This window comes from Eleutherodactylus coqui, chromosome 1 (assembly GCF_035609145.1).
Source record: "Eleutherodactylus coqui strain aEleCoq1 chromosome 1, aEleCoq1.hap1, whole genome shotgun sequence".
Lineage (NCBI taxonomy): Eukaryota > Metazoa > Chordata > Amphibia > Anura > Eleutherodactylidae > Eleutherodactylus > Eleutherodactylus coqui.
Genome location: NC_089837.1, coordinates 264,509,258 through 264,525,860, shown reverse-complemented (window position 1 = coordinate 264,525,860; position 16,603 = coordinate 264,509,258). Strand labels below are relative to the sequence as shown.

Genomic DNA, 16,603 nt, shown 5'->3' with positions numbered 1-16,603 from the left:
CTACAAACAAATCCTTTTCATGGCTACAGTCCACTGCCTGCGAATAACTGCAATTAGATTACTTAGGCCTCATGTCCACAGGCAAAACTGAATTGTGGAATTTGCGCGGATGATCTGAAGTTCAATATGCCCATAGACCTTCATTGGGCATCCGCAGGTAATTAAATACCTGTGGATGTCATTTTTTTCCCAATGTGTGGATCGCAAGCATGGGAAAAAAATGCAGCATGCTCCATTTTATGCGGTTTTCGCACAGAGGGCTTCCATTGAAGTTGATGGAAGTCGTCCAATCCGCAGCACAGATCCATGGAAAAGCAGGAGATTTAAAAAAAAACAAAAAAAACAAAAAAACAAAAAACGGTGCATGCGTGCAGCATGCCAACCGGCGTGCTGAGCGCATCTGCCTTGCAGAAGAAAATAGATCCGGCCGCGACAGAGAAGACCAGCACGGCGGCCGAACAGGTGAGTAAAGCCTCATGGCTGCAGGCATGGCAGGAATCCGCTGCGTGCCCGTGCACATGAGGCCTTACTCTTCAGAATAAATGCACAGACCATTTGTTCCATTTAGGAACTTTAAAAGTAGAATATCAATAATTAATGTAAAAATATCCCATGAACCAACAAGCTGGGAATGATGTTACTTTACTGTACCTCAAGTTCAGATTGAAGGGAGGGGGCAAGAAGTGATTCTTCTTGAATGTGTATGCAGAATTTATTATTTTATTTATTTTACAAACCTGATTTTATTGTTCAACATCCCACCACCCTACCAATTCTTATCTCTGCACACTGATATCAAAGAATAAGGTAAGGCCCATTTACATGGAGTGATGGTAGGTCAAAGATCGCTCAAACCACAGTTTGAGTGACAGCTTTGAGCGATCATTTTGCATAAACTTTTAAGTAGCTACTCAGCTACTTAAGAGCAATTAAGTGTGCAAATGAAGCCTTAGCTGAAAGAAGTTAATAGCCGGAGGGCTCTTATCAGCTTTTAGTTTTTTTGTTCTCCAGCGGGAAACAATGCTATCAGCACTCTCTGTGTAGAACTGCCGATAAGGCTGAACAACGATTTTTAGGTTAGACTGAATTTAACAATCTGCTAGCAGTGCACAATGGCCGCGCGTTTAGACGCAATGATTATCGCTCAAACGATCGCTTTTTAGCGATTTTTGAGCGATCATCGCTCCGTGTAAATGGGCCTTTACTGAACTACAGGAATACAATGAGCCATAAAATATGTGAAATGACATGAAAAGGGACAATTTGTAAACTGGAAATAGTGTTAGGGAGCGGACTAAAAAGCATTTTGTTACCAAAAAATAAATTCCTTGAAAAGCAGGATCTTTGACATTCTTTAAGAAGCAAAGTTCAGCATTACATATAAAAGATTAATCAAACTATTCATATATATATAACGTACTGTATTACGACCTTCCACAGGCATGAAACATGCATACACCAATAGTTCACATCAATCCCTTAATAGCCGTGTTTTATCCAGCAGCTTCATGTGTTGATCCAACAAATATATCCATTTTCATGCTGAAAGTAACAAAGAAAAGTTTGCAAATTGTCCTTATTTGCACAGCAGCGAGAGGTTCTCTGGTAACGGATCTGATTCAGGACGTTCCTTGCCGTTTCTGTTGCTGGCTTCTGATGACGTCCAGCTGTTTCTTGCACTGCTGATAATATGTTGAAAGGCTTTTATTTTCATCTAAAAGCTTTTTATGCTCCTGTACCAGACGAGATGTATTTTGTTGGTCTTTTTCATCCTGGTCAAGTTCTGCTATCAGTTCTTGCCTACAACAAGATAGTAAAGTAAATGTATTTTGCATTGACACCCAACACCACGATGCAGGCAGTAGTAAAAACTCCCAGCTCTGTGTCAGGCGAGCTGCACATGACCGGGTTGGGTTCCGGATGCAGGATCCCGCAGCGGAATCTGACCCACTGTTCGGCTGGTGACCATGCGGACTTGTCTTTTCTGTGCAGCGTATGGTCCGGACGGCTCGCTGTCGGACATGCGCAGTACAGATTTTCCCGTGCCATCGCGGAATCTGTGACTTGTCCACAATGTCCCCCAATGAGACACACCGACAGACAGATGATGAATGAATGAAAACTGCAAATCTTCACATTTACTGACAGCAAAAAAAAGATCTTTAACAATATAAATGAGGGAGGTCTGCATCTTTATAATTTGATTTTTGAATTTCCCACCATTTTCATTTATATAAAAAAAACAAACAAACAAAAAAAAAAAAAAAACACACCTTAAGGCCAGCTGTCCACAGGCAGTGCGATATACTGCCGCAGGAGAGCATTATCTCACCGCGATTTTCCGTGAAGAACCTATCATTATGATAAGTTCATTACAGAAAATCACGGCAAATCATGGCATGCCGTGATTTTTATGCGCGATTTTCTGCTTGTGTACGTCAGGCTGTGCTTTTCATAGTTCTCCTATGGAAAGCGTTCAATGCGTTACCCACATGCGGATTATCACCACGGGTAAGGCCGCCTGCAGACGAGCGGAAATCCCGCCGCGGGATTTCCCGCGGGATTTCCGCCGCTGAAAGTCTGCATAGGAGTGCATTACAATACGCACTCCTATGCAGACGGCCGCGGTTTGGCCGCGCGAAATCTCGCGCGGCAAACAAACCGCGGCATGTTCTAATTTTCTGCGGGGCACGCACTCACCTGGCCGCCGGCTCCGGTCTGCGCATGCGCCGGCTGCGCGGCAGCCGGCACATCAAAGAGTCGGGGCCGCCAGGCGCGGGTGAGTACGCGCTCGTCCCTGCAGGCTCTGGGGTCGGATCGCGCGGCGAGATTTCTCGCTGCCGGATCCGACCCGCTCGTCTGCAGGCGGCCTAACGCAGTAAAATATCACCCGTGGACAGGAGGCCTTAAAAGCGAGTTATCAAACTTTACAAAAAAATAAAAATAAATAAATCTATATTTACAAGCAAGAAGCAGTGATGTTTCATGTGGCTGGTGACCAAATAAGAGGCTGCAGCAGACACATGCTGTACTCCTTGCATCAGGATTCTGGTTTACTGATGGTGAGGCCAGTAGCAGTCAAACGTGCCCCACCTGTGGAAGGTTGGGTGGACTGGCAGAAACAAGAGGAGAGTACTGTTTTGTCTTTCATTTCATACAAATGGCAGCGGTTTTTATGTATTTATTTTTAATCAGATAAGCCCTTTTAGTTTATTGATCATTGTGTGTATAATAAGTTCGATAGTTGTGGAAGTTAGAAATTTATCATGGGAACCTAAAGTTGCTGATAACAGCATAAAGCAGACCTATTACCCAGAGCGGACGTGCACTTACTTTCGTTGCAGTAATAATGCAATCTCTGTTTGAACTTTCATATATTCTTGTGCCATTTTGCAGTGCTGTTCAAATACAGCCATAGATTCTTTGGAGTTTGGACATGGCGCTAGAGGCTGAAAAAAAAAAAAAAAAAAAGAAGAAAGTTACATACAGATAAAACAGACTTCACAAATAATGAGGGCATTTCACATGCTATAAAGAGAAAATTATAAAGATTGACAAACTATACTTTTTAAAAAATAAAGTCAAGCACCTAGAAGGAGTTGTCAGAATCAAAATCAAAGTTTATATGTATGATTTCAATATTGATATAAGTAATTTCAATATCAGAATAGAAGGATCATTTATGGTGTGAAACTGACCCCTTGAAGGGAGGCTCTAGTATCCTGTTGGGCCGCATAAAGGCATGCAGATTCCGTATGGTATCCTACAGCGTATCTGTCCACATTTGCTGTAACTGAGCCTCTAGATCGTATGAACTCGTAGGCTGTTGAAGTTGACGTCCCAGATGGCCCCATACATGTTCTACTGGCGGTAAATCTGGCAACTGGGCAGGCCACGGAAGTGTGACAATGATGCAAGACCCTGGCTGTGTGTAGCAGAGAATCTTTCTGCTGAAAAATGCCTCTTGGAAGCCGCCATGAGAGACAACACATGTGGCGGCAGAATATCCTGAACATATTGCTAAGCTGTCTTTGTCTCTCGTACCACTATCTGGAGTGAACGACTGTCAGAATTGAGGCGCTTACACCAAGGTCTTCAGACACAAGCACACGTGTCATCAGTGCCCTAACTAAACCTGGATTTGTCCATCAAGACAACCCGATTCAACTTCATAGCAATGCAGTTTCCTCATTCACAACACCCCTGCAAACGGAAGCCACAGTGGGTATGTGTCAAAGACAGTAGAATTAATGGGCACCATGAGACCAAATGTCCTTCAGTCAAGCACCTGGAAATCGTTCCAACAGCCACACGCGCCTGTAACGATGGAACCACCTGTCTCTGAATGGCAACAACGAAACAGTTGGAGCTGTTTATCAGACAATCCTATCTACAAGATGGTCTGTTCCAGGGTGTTCTAAGCCTGGTCGCCTTATTTGCATGCCCTCAAGTGTCAACTGGTCCCAACACCTAACAGTCTGATGTGAATGACCCAGGTAGTGGGCAATTCGTTAAGACCATCTAGCCTCATGCACCCCAATAATGCGCCCCCTCAGACTGTGGTAACTGGGCAAAATCTTTTTGATTACATCGTAGAGGCATCTAGTGGTCAACAAACTCTACACAAGCGTAAAAATAGGTCCACTACACACAAGTAGCCTTTGAGAGCCTTTTTATAGGCCAAGAGTGGAACCACTATTAGGACCCCAGAGGGTAAGACTGTTCATCTAATCACACCACAACTCTAATCATTTGTATATCGGAGATGTAACTGCGTGGAGTTTTGCAGCGAAACGACAACTTCTAGGAGCTTAATTTTTTCTTGACAAATAGTGTATATACATTGGCATTTTCGTAACTGCTATGGGTTTACATTAGTCATTAATGATTCAGTCTGCTGATCAGTTCAAGTAGAATTAAACTTTAAAAAACTTTGATTGGTGGGGATCCGGGTGGTCATGCACACTGACCACTCTGTACTCCTGGCAATGACAGGAGAACTCAGACTTCATATTCTTTCTATGGAGCCCCTAAACGGCTTCGAGCAGTGACAAAAACAGCCAAACAGTACAGTGCTCAGAATACAGCTTCTGCCCATTAGTTTTAACGACTGGTGCAGGTCTGGAGCACCTGGAACTCCTACCAATCAAAACTCCAGAAACAGAGGTTTATAAGAAGTTTAGTTACCCTTTAACAGTGTGTTTAACGGCTACTTTAAAGATAATGGTATGTTTATATAGTGTAATTTTGTGTGCTTGAAAAAGGCCAGGCGGATGTAATTATTTTTAATACAAAGATTCCTGTGTGCTGCTTATGAAGTACCCTATGCTATAACTTTACGCTGGATTCTAATGAAGTCAGGATCCATCTGGATTGCTGGTTGTGCTTCTGGGGATCACTTTGAACATTGGATGTCACTATTTTGATATGTTTTTCCCCAATTCATATTTAAAATTCACATTGTGCAAAAAAACAAAAAAAGGCAGAGTCACTTTTCGTTTTACATGTCGTTTTTTTGCCATATAAATAAATGGGATTTCAAAATACCCGCTAAATGCATGTCAAATGCAAAAAAATGCGCCTAGCAGTATTTTTTCAGCCCCATCAAATACTCTGTGTGAACATACATTTCCTCTTCTGTACTGTTAGCGTAACAATTTTGGAATACTAACTTGTAACTGATGATCCAGAGTAAGGTATGCCATTGGTATTGAATTATCTGATCCATTGGTGTCTGAAACATAAATGTGGGGAAAATGTTTATATAATAGAAAAAACAAAAACACAGTTCAATAAAGACATCTCAACATAAGTGAGCCGAGTGTGAGCTACCATATTTTGGGAATCTTTACAAACTTTTGCAGTCTTTAACGTTCAGACCATGCAATTTTACAAAAGTTTACAGAAGCAGCCACTGTAGTGAGCACATGACAAACACTGTCAAATTTACCAGTTAAGAAAATGTATATTATTACACACATGTAGTAGTGAAAATCCAAAGCACCAACTCACTCATGTAAAATCAAGGTAAGAGACTTCAAATGACTTCTGCTTTTATTGTGTCTCATGTGGATCCCATCCCATATGGAGCAGACACTTCTTCCATCCCTAAAGGGGTTTTCCGACCACTTAAAACTGCTTCACGACCACTCTGTCCTCACTGGTTCCTGCTTACCAGGACCTCTGACTGCTACAACCAATCACTGGCTAAAGCAGTGACCATTTACTGCCAGGGATTAGCTGCAGCAGTCACATGCCCTGGTCAAAGAGCAACTAGGAAGAATAGAGCGGTTGTGAAGAAATTTTAAAAAGTAGTGAGAAAACCCCTTTAACTCCTTGAGTTGCATGCCCGGAAATTTTCACATAAGCTGTGGCATTGTGCTCTGCCTGCACAGTCCCACACAGAACAGTGCAGGACTTTGAAAAAAGAAGCAGGAAGATATTACCGATCTGTTGGCAACTCCCCGCTTCTATTTTCAAACTCCTGCACTGCTTTTTTCTATAGGTTGTCACGGAGACCATCAGCCGATGGTCTCTGTTGCAGGGAGAGCTGGTGCTTGGCTGTCAGAGGATAGCCAGGCACCAGCTCTTACACAGCGGAGAATGAAAAAAAAACTTCGATCTGTGTTAACCCTTTACATGACGTGGTCTAAGGGCTATCACTATGGGACCCCCGGAATGTGATCAGGGGGTCCTGATGGGTCTCTGTGAAAGTCCCCCAAATGAACAAAAATAACAAAAAGTTAATTAAAAAAAAAAACAAAAAACAAAAACACTTTTCTCCCTTTCTTTGCAAAAAATTAAAACAAAGTTACACGTGTGTTATCCCTGCGTCGTAATGACCCAGAGAAGGAAGTTAGTACATTATTTAACCCCTTAATGACACGGCCCCTTCCCCGCTCCTTTTCGTTTTTTCCTCCCCAGTTTGAAAAATCATAACTCCCCAATTTATTTATTGACGTCGCTGCATGAGGGCTTTTTTTGCAGGACTAGTTGTATTTTTCAATGGTGCTATTTAAAGTACCATATAATGTACTGAAAAACGTTTACAAAATTCGAAGTGGAGTAAAATGAAGAAAAAAAAAAAAAAGACATTCCACCAACTTTCAGTGCATTTTGTTTCAACTGCACACAAACTGCAACAAAAATTACATGATAACTATTCTATGGGTCGGTGCGATTACTACGATACCAAACCTGTACAGTTTTCTCTTTTAGCTGTAGTACTTGTATTTTTTTTTCAAAGATATTTAATTTTTTTACATTATTTTCTGCTGCATCTTAACTTTTGTATTTTTCCGTCAACGTACTTGAGCAAAGGCTCATTTTTTGCGGGATGTCCTGTAGTTTACATTAGTACTAATTCGGAATGCATACGACTTTTTGATCGCTTTTTATTGCATTTCTAGCAGACAAGGTGATTGAAAGTGCTTTTCGGGCGGTCTTTATTTTTTTTTTCTACGTTTACCGTGTGGGGTAAATAATGCGATACTTTGATAGATCGGACTTTTACGGATGCGGCAATACCAAATATGTATTTTTCTTTTATGATTTAGATTTCTTTATTATAGATATGGCAAAAGCAGGGTGATTTAAACTTGTATTAGTGGGTGCGAGAGTAACTGATCACAGATACAGATATATTGCTTAAGAAAGAGCAATATCACCTGGTTCAGCCTTCAAATATTCTGACCGGGATATCAGTTATAACAGCAGCTTATCCCAGAGTCAGGAGGTACATTTTTCTTTACTTTGATATTGGCCACATTACGCCACTACATACGGCCATGTAGTTTATCTTAGTGCCATAGCAATCCTCAGAGCCTCAACAACGTAAAATCAAGTAAGCAGTACCCCAAATCCACAAAATTAGTGAGATGTACCCCTCCACTTCTTTAGACCCCCAGGAACAATCAAATTAGTATGAAATATTATTCCCAGTTTTCTGTCGTCTAAACGTGCGGGGTCTTATAATTCCAAAAACACGGTAATAAATTGTATAATTTTAAGTCAACATATACAGCAGCATTTTGCAAGTCAGAGGGTACATGGACAAAAATCAGACATTACGTAAAGTTTAAACTAAGAAACAATCTACAAGAAAAGAGGGGCGATACAAGAGGTAGCAGTGCGTGTTCTGTACAACGGTCCAGACGTTAGTTTTTTTTTTTTTTTTTTAACATCGTGGTATACATAAAGTTGTACAAGCGGCTCAGCAATCAATATCTGTATGTACAGGTATGAAGTATGATACTGTGATCAGGTTCTGAGGAAGAATGTAGAAATAATGGATAATGAGAAATGTGGCATGCTCCCCTAAACAGACATGTTTTTAAGGCATGTTTAAAATTGTGGGTGTCTGGGTTTAACATGATTGTCCGTGGTAGCACATTACAAAGAACAGAGAAAATTTTTGTATTTCCTTTGGACTATTTTTAAAGGAAATTCAGAAATAATTATTGCATTCGATACTGCATGAATCCTGCCTCTCAGAAATGAAATTACTTAATATTGTGCAAAGCGATTGACAAATCAAAGTCTGCAGACTGACAGGCATTGTATACAGTCACGTCCATACAATGGAAATTACTCATCATCCAATTCTGTGATATTACTTTGGCTCCATAGCATAGCTGTAGAAAACATTACAATGGGTGTTTTGCTTCAGGAAAAAAAATAAAACAAGTAAAACATGAAATTTCAATTCTACCTGAATCATCAGGAACCCATGGAATACCACGTGCTGGCTTGTCAGGGGTTGGTCCTGAGGTAGTAATCATCCTCACGCTAGGACTTGAGGATCGGCTGCTACTTCTACTTTCCTGAATGGTTTGGGAAAATATAGGAACAAAGTTCAAGTATTTTGTCAAGCATCAGAGTTAACAATAGTTTACCAAGCGGTGTATTGAAAAGCATTATTTACCAAACTACTATTGCTGTAAAAAGTGAATGTCCATCTTTCAATAGTAGGAAATATTGTAGTTTTCTACCAACTTCAGTAATCACATAATAAAAGCATGCATCAAAAGTAGGTCATATTTTTTCCTTTTACAAGGGTTAGACAATTTGTACATATGCTGAGACCTACTTTAGAGAGTCAGTCCAGCTAATCCAAGTCTAGTTCTTTAGCAATTAGGTCACATGAAAACCAACACCCAAAAACAAATACTTCTGATGGAGGCTCCTTACCTGATTGGATTCTGTTCCGACAATTCTGAGGTCCTGGACAGAGCTGCGCCTCGGCTGTCCGTTGCCTGCTGAATATCAAGCAAGAATGAATTTACCAAACTCTGCCCTCATATGTAGCTGAAGGGACACAACAGGGAAGCTTGGTATTTGTACAAGTCCATAGGCAGAAAAGAAGGGAATGAGACACAGCTGCAATGTTTTAACTTGAGAAGCACTGGCCAACAGAAAGTATGTACAAAATCTATGACCATTGCTATTACACGAATAGCAGTTCTATATTCCATCATCTACTGCCATGTGTTTTAATAGGCTGAATATTTGCTGTCCAAGGCTGATGACGGCATCTATTTCCAGGGCCTTACATAATATTGTTTCTACAGCAGGATTGCTGACCCAATAAGCCAGTTGGGAACTTCAGCACCTCTGCTCAGCTTTACAATGCCCACCTTAATAGATTCATGACAAACACTGGTCTCATTTCTTAAGCTCTCCAATAAAGCCAGGCATTGAGTTGCAAAAAGAAACCTTCAACATTGTACTCTGCCACTCCCCACCTTAATTCTACATAACCAACCTTGGCATCAATACATCACAAAGAACACAGTAATTATTCTCTCCAGCCGGACAGAAAATAGTTGCTTTCAAAAGGACAAATTCTAATCGGTTTAGAAGAATATGTACATGTGTCAATTACAAGTTCGTTTCTTGACTAATACCTAAATGTTTACACTGGGCATTAACATATCAGTTGACCATAAGGAAATCCCGAGACTGCTGAGAAAGAAACAGCTGAGAAAATGCTTGACATTCTTGGTTCACCATACTGGATTACATAACATTTCATTATTGAATATACACGACAGTTGCTGCAAGGTCCAATGCCCTGTAGTAGCAGTTTGTAAACAGCCTCACTTGACGCGTGTGTAACAAGCCAAAAAATTAATGACCACCACCAACTAAACCTACGCAACCAAAGTGAAAGGCTGCACAGAGACCATAAACCTGTGTCGGGCAGCCCATTCCAAACATCATATAAAGAATCAAGCCAACATCTCTAGATATCTTTAGTCAACTAGAGCAGATCATGATCGCAGAAGCAATAAGTTCCACCCTTGTTTTCGAGTTTGAAGAAAGACTGGAGCCTTAAAAAAAAAAAAAAAAGGAACCAGCTTTTGGTGAAAAACAACTTTTAGAGAGTGGATATGAAATATACACGTATATACGTACTAGAATCCACCACAACACTGTCACAGAGCACACCAGTTCACAACTCACCACCCATCATGCTGTGTTATAAACGGACATGTACAATGGGCTCCTCTACTGCCAGGTATAAAGAACACCAAACCTGCCCTAACAGTCTGACACTTCCCAATGGATGCTAAACCAAAAGGTTTAAGGGTACTGAGGGTACTGAAGTGCTAAATAAGCTGTGCCAATAATGTGTCATCCTGCTACTGTCTTTTCTTAAAAAAAAAAGAAAAAAAAAAAAAAGAAAGGGAAATCAGGTCGCAAGCCATGCTTTTTTTATCATATGATGTGAACTGGGCCTTACTGTAGCAGAGTGCCAAGGTAAATTAGTTATATAGTGGATCAATTCAGCTTCTACCCTTGTTTCATTGGCATTTAAAGGATGTTGTCCTTCTAACTAATCACAGCAATTAAAACATCATGTTACTACTTATTTAGCAAACGTACTCATTCAGCAACAACATCGATCTAAACTTAGCAAGAAAAAAAAATGTGGCAGAAATATTTATCATTCTTCGTTCAATACAGCAGCACTTGTGCACAAGGTGGAATGGCATGAGAAATGAAGTCAATTATTAGGGAGGTAGAAAAGTAAAAACCAGTGACATGAAGTTGGCTCACAAAAAATCTTGATCCACATCATTAAGAACAAACCAATAATAAGGGGAGTGCACGGAGACCACCACCAAGCCGGGGTCTCAGGAATGCAATGTGAAGAAAACAATGTCTACAGCTCTAGCACTTCTCATTAAAAAGAAAGAAACGAAATAGAAAAATCCTTATAATAGCCATAGAAATGTAAAGCTGCACACGTGTGCGAACAGGGACCTACACGTTTCAGCAAGAAACTAAGCCTTAGGCTGCATTCAGACGACCGTATATCGGCTGGGTTTTCATGCCCAGCCAATATACGGCGTCTCTCTCTGCAGGGGGAGGAGGCTGGAAGAGCCGGGAGCAGTGCCCTGAGCTCCCGCCCTCTCTCTGCCTCCTCTCCACCTCCCTGCACTATTTTCAATGAGGAGAGGTGGGGCGGAGCTAATTCCTGTAACTTAGCCCCACCCCTGTTCCGCCTCCTCATTGCAAATAGTGCAGAGGGGCGGAGAGGAGGCAGAGAGTGGGCGGGAGCTCAGAGCACTGCTCTCGGCTCTTCCAGCCTCCTCCCCCTGCAGAGAGAGACGTCGTATATCGGCTGGGCATGAAAACCCAGCCGATATATGGTTGTCTAAATGCACCCTTAATCCTAGTTTATAGCCTGTACAAGAAGCAAGTAATTTAAAAGGTAACAGGATATGAAATAACAAAAGCATGACCACGCCTACTAAATAAATAAATGTGGAAATTAAGAAGAAAAAAAAACCACAACATGCATAGGAGAATAGTATCCATTGTTTCCAATGGGTTCATTCACACTTTCGCTTTTGCATGCGTAAAAGGAAAGAGAAAAAAAAACCTAGGGGGGTGGGGTGGGGGGTTTGGTTGTGTCACCTGAACCCCATTGCAATGCACTGTGCAATTTTGCAGGGAAATCAAAAAACACCAGGAACTAATTGGGCTGCACAGCCGTTTAAATTACAGTGCGGGTGTGTCCCTCGCCGATGTAAGCGCAGAAAGTACAGTAAAAAGACCAGATATGCGCGCAGTAGCATGAATTTTTGCAATGTGAAGGTCACACTATCTTGACTGTTTCTGGGCTAACGTGTAGGTCCCTGCTCACACGTGAGAGATTTTACTTTTCTGTGGAAATATTCAAATAAAGATTAATTATTATGAGACGTTATAATTATGAGACGTGTTGGAGCTATATACACATGCTAATTTTTTTACAACATGAAGGGAAGGCAAGGAAGATTAATTAGCATGGTTAGTGGAGGACGATTATTTTAGAATAGGCATGCATGTTATTTTAAACACTCCTAAATTCCACTAATAACAGAAGCGTAAAGAATCAACATCAAATGCTCGTTACTCCAATTATGCTGCAGTCACAGATAGAATTGTCAAACATGTAGTAAAGTGCAGTAAAAGCTGTAAAAAAATGTTATTTTAATGCGAGATGACTAAAACATTTGAATGCTTTAGATTTGAATTCACTATGTAGTTTTGTCCTTTTGGCTATAGCTAAAACTAGCAAATACCCTTTTCTACTGCTAGTCACATTTCTGAAAAGACGTCATCTAAATGGAACGGGCCTAGATGTACAGAAACAAGACTGCAATGCTGTGCAGATTGCACACAAATCCCCCGATCATTGGAGCGCAGGAATGCAGAAACACACAAAAGGACGACATGTGGAATTGGTTGATCATCGTGATCTATGATGGTACTAGGCTTCTCCAATATGCAGGGGGGGGGGACGGGGGGGGGGGACTAAGCTTCCATTCATGGGAGGCAGGAGGGACACAGGTAGCGTATCTCCTACATGTAGGGGTTTTTTTTTGTAGATAAACCCTGAAGACTTTTCAAAATGTGCAGATCACTGCTGAGTGGGATGCAACACAACTGAAGAGGTACAGGATTGCTCCCTAGCAATATCATTGTTCTAGTCAGGATACTGGACAGTTTGGAATATAGGAGTACCGTATATACCGGCGTATAAGACGACTTTTGAATCCCGAAAAATCTGCTCTGAAGTCGGGGGTCGTCTTATACGCCGGTAATACAAAAAAAAAAAAAAAAAAAGTGTCAAAAAAAAAAAAAAAAATCAGTACTCACCTCCCCCAGCGTTCTGTCGCGCTCCAGCAGGCTGTCGCTCCCTCCTGGTCCCCGGCAGAGCATTGCTTTCTGAATGCGGGGCTTGAAATCCCCGCCTCCAGAAAGCTAATACACACGCCGTCAGCCAGTTACAGCCATTCAATGACATCATTGAATGGCTGTGATTGGCTGAAGGCGCACGTGTGTTAGCAATCACACCCATTCAATGATGTCATTGAATAGTGTGATTGGCTGAAGCCACGTGTGTTTAAGCCAATCACAGCCATTCAATGATGCCATTGAATGGCTGTAACTGGCTGACGGCGTGTGTATTAGCTTTCTGGAGGCGGGGATTTCAAGCCCCGCATTCAGAAAGCAATGCTCTGCCGGGGACCAGGAGGGAGCGACAGCCTGCAGCTGCGCCGCAGAACGCTGGGGGAGGGGAGTACTGATTTTTTTTTTCTCCACTGTATTACCGGCGTATAAGGTGAAAGTTGGGGGGTCGTCTTATACGCCCCGTCGCCTTATACGCCGGTATATACGGTAGGTGAAAAAACAAAAATAGCAAAATGAAGAATTTTCCCTGATTTCCCTACATGACATTAGATGGAAACAAACAATTTCCAGATTGTGTAAAGAAAGAAAAAAAATTAGTACCTGTAAAGTTATTGCATGCATACAATGGCACACTGATGTGAAGTTGTTGACAACTATCCAGGTTAAGAAATTGGAGCAAGAAGCATTAATTTGATTTGCTGTCATTAACCTTTGCCTCAAGATTATCATCCTGTAGTACCTGTTATGATGATCTCAGGGACATCCAGAATATTGCCAAATGAAGCAGTTTTACGGTGGCCTCGTTTAGGCTTGATATAGGCTGCAAAAACACATACACATGCAAACAACTAAAAGTGGTACAGGGCACAATTCACAAAAGCATGGAAGTGTAAAGCACAATGATGTTAAACAATGGAAAAGCATGCAGAAAAATAACTGTACATGCTATGGACATGTAAAATGAGAAGAGGCATAAATGAACATGCACAGAGATCACAACACTGAAGGTCAGAAGTTTTACAACTTAATGTATACTTGGTAGGGGTTAATTGGTTACTAATTTAACTACATGCAACTTATTGAAGTATATAGCCCTGTAGGGTTACAAATGGATTGTCTTTAACTAATACAACAATCCTCCTAAAGAAAGCATAATAGAACACTGGCATTCTTTGTGTGAAATTTGATGGCAAAAGTTAAGTAAATAGTTGTTCAGATTCATGACGGAGAATGATAGATTTTATATCACACACACACGCACTCACGCACACACGCACACAGTAATGAATAGACAAATGAAGAGGAGGTGGCAGCTTTTATGACATGCCCTTGTAAAAAATACTTGTATTCTTCATAAAATACACTCATGGACTTTAAAAGAAAAAAAAAAAAAAACACCTAGAAGTTGTTAAAAAGTTGAATAACTGCACAATGCCTGAACTTATTACTGAGCTGTCATTGTCATTCATACTGCTGTTATGGGTGACAGACTGTCATATAAAATGGACCTCACCCCCACCCCCGGACCATCGAAGCAGCACTGGGGGCAGTATGCTGCTCCACAGCAAGGGCAGGATTAAGGCCCTCAACCCCCTAGGTCTCCAGGCACAAACATAGCTGTTAGCCATGCCCAAGCTAAAGCTGAATTTATTGCTGCATACAACCCAGTTAACCTACATAGCAGTCCAGGTTATCATTTACAATACCCGCGAGACGATCTTCTCTATAGCTGGTCTGTTGAGGGTGTCCCGAGCCCATTACCTTGTATGTGCCCTCACACATCCGCTGGTTCCAACGCCTTCTAACAGTCTAGTTAAATATCCCCGGTAGAGCGCAATTCATAGATATGAACATTCAGCTTCTCACATTCCAATAATGCGCCCCCTCTCAGACCCTGTTAACAGATCTAAATCTCTGCAATTGAGCAAAGGAGGCAAGTCTGGTGGTCAACAAGCTCTACAAAAGTGGAAAAAGGTCCACCATACAAAATTAGCCTTGGAGAGCCATTTTATAGACCAATGGTGGAACCACTTTTAGGGCCTCAGGTGGCAAGACAGTTTATCTAATCACTCCACAACTCTAATAATTTGCATATCTTTTGCAGCGACACAACTCTTAGGTGTTTTTTTTTTTTTTTTTAAACAAAGAGTAATTCTAGAGTATATTTTTTTCAGACTTGTGCATTGAGCTATAATAATAGTTGGAGGTTATCATTGCCCTCTGTCCATGGTGTAGTTTCCTACATAGTCGGATATTGTCCAATTGGTGCTGGAAGTTTAGAGGTATTTAGAGATGTACAGTTAAACCAATGGGAATGGTAACAACCAGTTGTGAATTTAGTCACACATTTCCAGCAGAAATAACAAAGGAACAGCACACTGCAGAAAATGTGCTCCAGGATTGTGGGGCACACATTTACAAATATACTAAAACAGACATGACAGGAAAGCGAAGAATTCATCTTTTAGAAAGAAAACAATGGAAACCTTTACATAAAAGCAAGACAAGTGTGTTAGAAAGCTCAACACAGCAGGTTCTTGAGTCAGAATTGGGCAGGTTTATTGATTCCAATGCTGTGAACACGTGTTTAGCACATATGGGTGATTTGGATAGAAACGCAGACCATTGAATTTTAGTGTAGAAATACAAGTAGTAATCATTTTTATTTAGCACTGTGCTGCAAAAAACTTTGAAAAGCAGAAAAATGCCAGTAAAAATAAACTAAATGACTCCTCTTTAAAGTAAAACTCCTTTCATTATTTTTGTAATTTACAGAATAGACGGTAAGCATTTTTCGCAATATGCTTAATCAGCTTATTCTATACATTTTCAGTAGAAAACCTCCTGTTTAAGTTACAAGACGTATTGCTAAGGAAAGACGTCTTCAGCTACCTGCATATGTAGAATAAATATGGAGCTCTGTTCTTCAGTGTGCCTGCACTGTTGTCTGTAGTGCAGGCACTGCAGTTTACATAGAATAGTTTATTAAGTTCTGCAGGTTATGTGATTTATCTACAAATTTCCCCCAACATATGTTCCCCTCTTCCTGCTGCTGGTCATCGATGCTGTGTGAGGAGAAACAGTCGCATGCTGCATATGGCTTCTCCTCCTCACATTGCATCTTATGCGTGCCGGCACCCAACGCACCATGTGAGTATTTTAGCACATCAGGTGTAATATAACCCATTGCACTGAGACACCGACAGTGCATTGGGACCCAACAGGGAGGAAGTGCAACATGAGAAGGAGAAGCCATATGCAGCACGGGACGGTTTCTCCTCCCACAGCACCATTGGCCAAGCAGGAGGCAAAAAAACTGCCTAGCTGATTAGACGTTTTTTTATTTTGTTTTAAGTACAAATGTACAGAATAGGCTGATTAAACACATTTTAACAACAATTCTAATAATTGCCTG

General features: G+C 41.1%; 1 protein-coding gene across 3 annotated transcripts in view; it reads right to left on the bottom strand.

Moving 5' to 3' along the window:
* Window positions 1-702: 702 nt before the first annotated feature.
* MAP3K7 (mitogen-activated protein kinase kinase kinase 7) overlaps window positions 703-16,603 on the bottom strand; it is a 59,799-nt gene continuing 43,898 nt past the window's right edge. Inside the window, exons 12-17 of one of the 3 annotated variants that reach the window (XM_066608397.1) lie at window positions 13,928-14,008; window positions 9,190-9,257; window positions 8,711-8,822; window positions 5,673-5,734; window positions 3,334-3,449; window positions 703-1,800 (exon numbers count right to left, since the gene is read on the bottom strand). In XM_066608397.1, coding sequence (XP_066464494.1) covers window positions 1,620-1,800; window positions 3,334-3,449; window positions 5,673-5,734; window positions 8,711-8,822; window positions 9,190-9,257; window positions 13,928-14,008 — 620 coding nt within the window. In that variant the 3' untranslated portion in view covers window positions 703-1,619. The remainder of the gene's footprint in view (window positions 1,801-3,333; window positions 3,450-5,672; window positions 5,735-8,710; window positions 8,823-9,189; window positions 9,258-13,927; window positions 14,009-16,603) is intronic. The other 2 variants (XM_066608405.1, XM_066608415.1) reach the window with 2 other exon arrangements.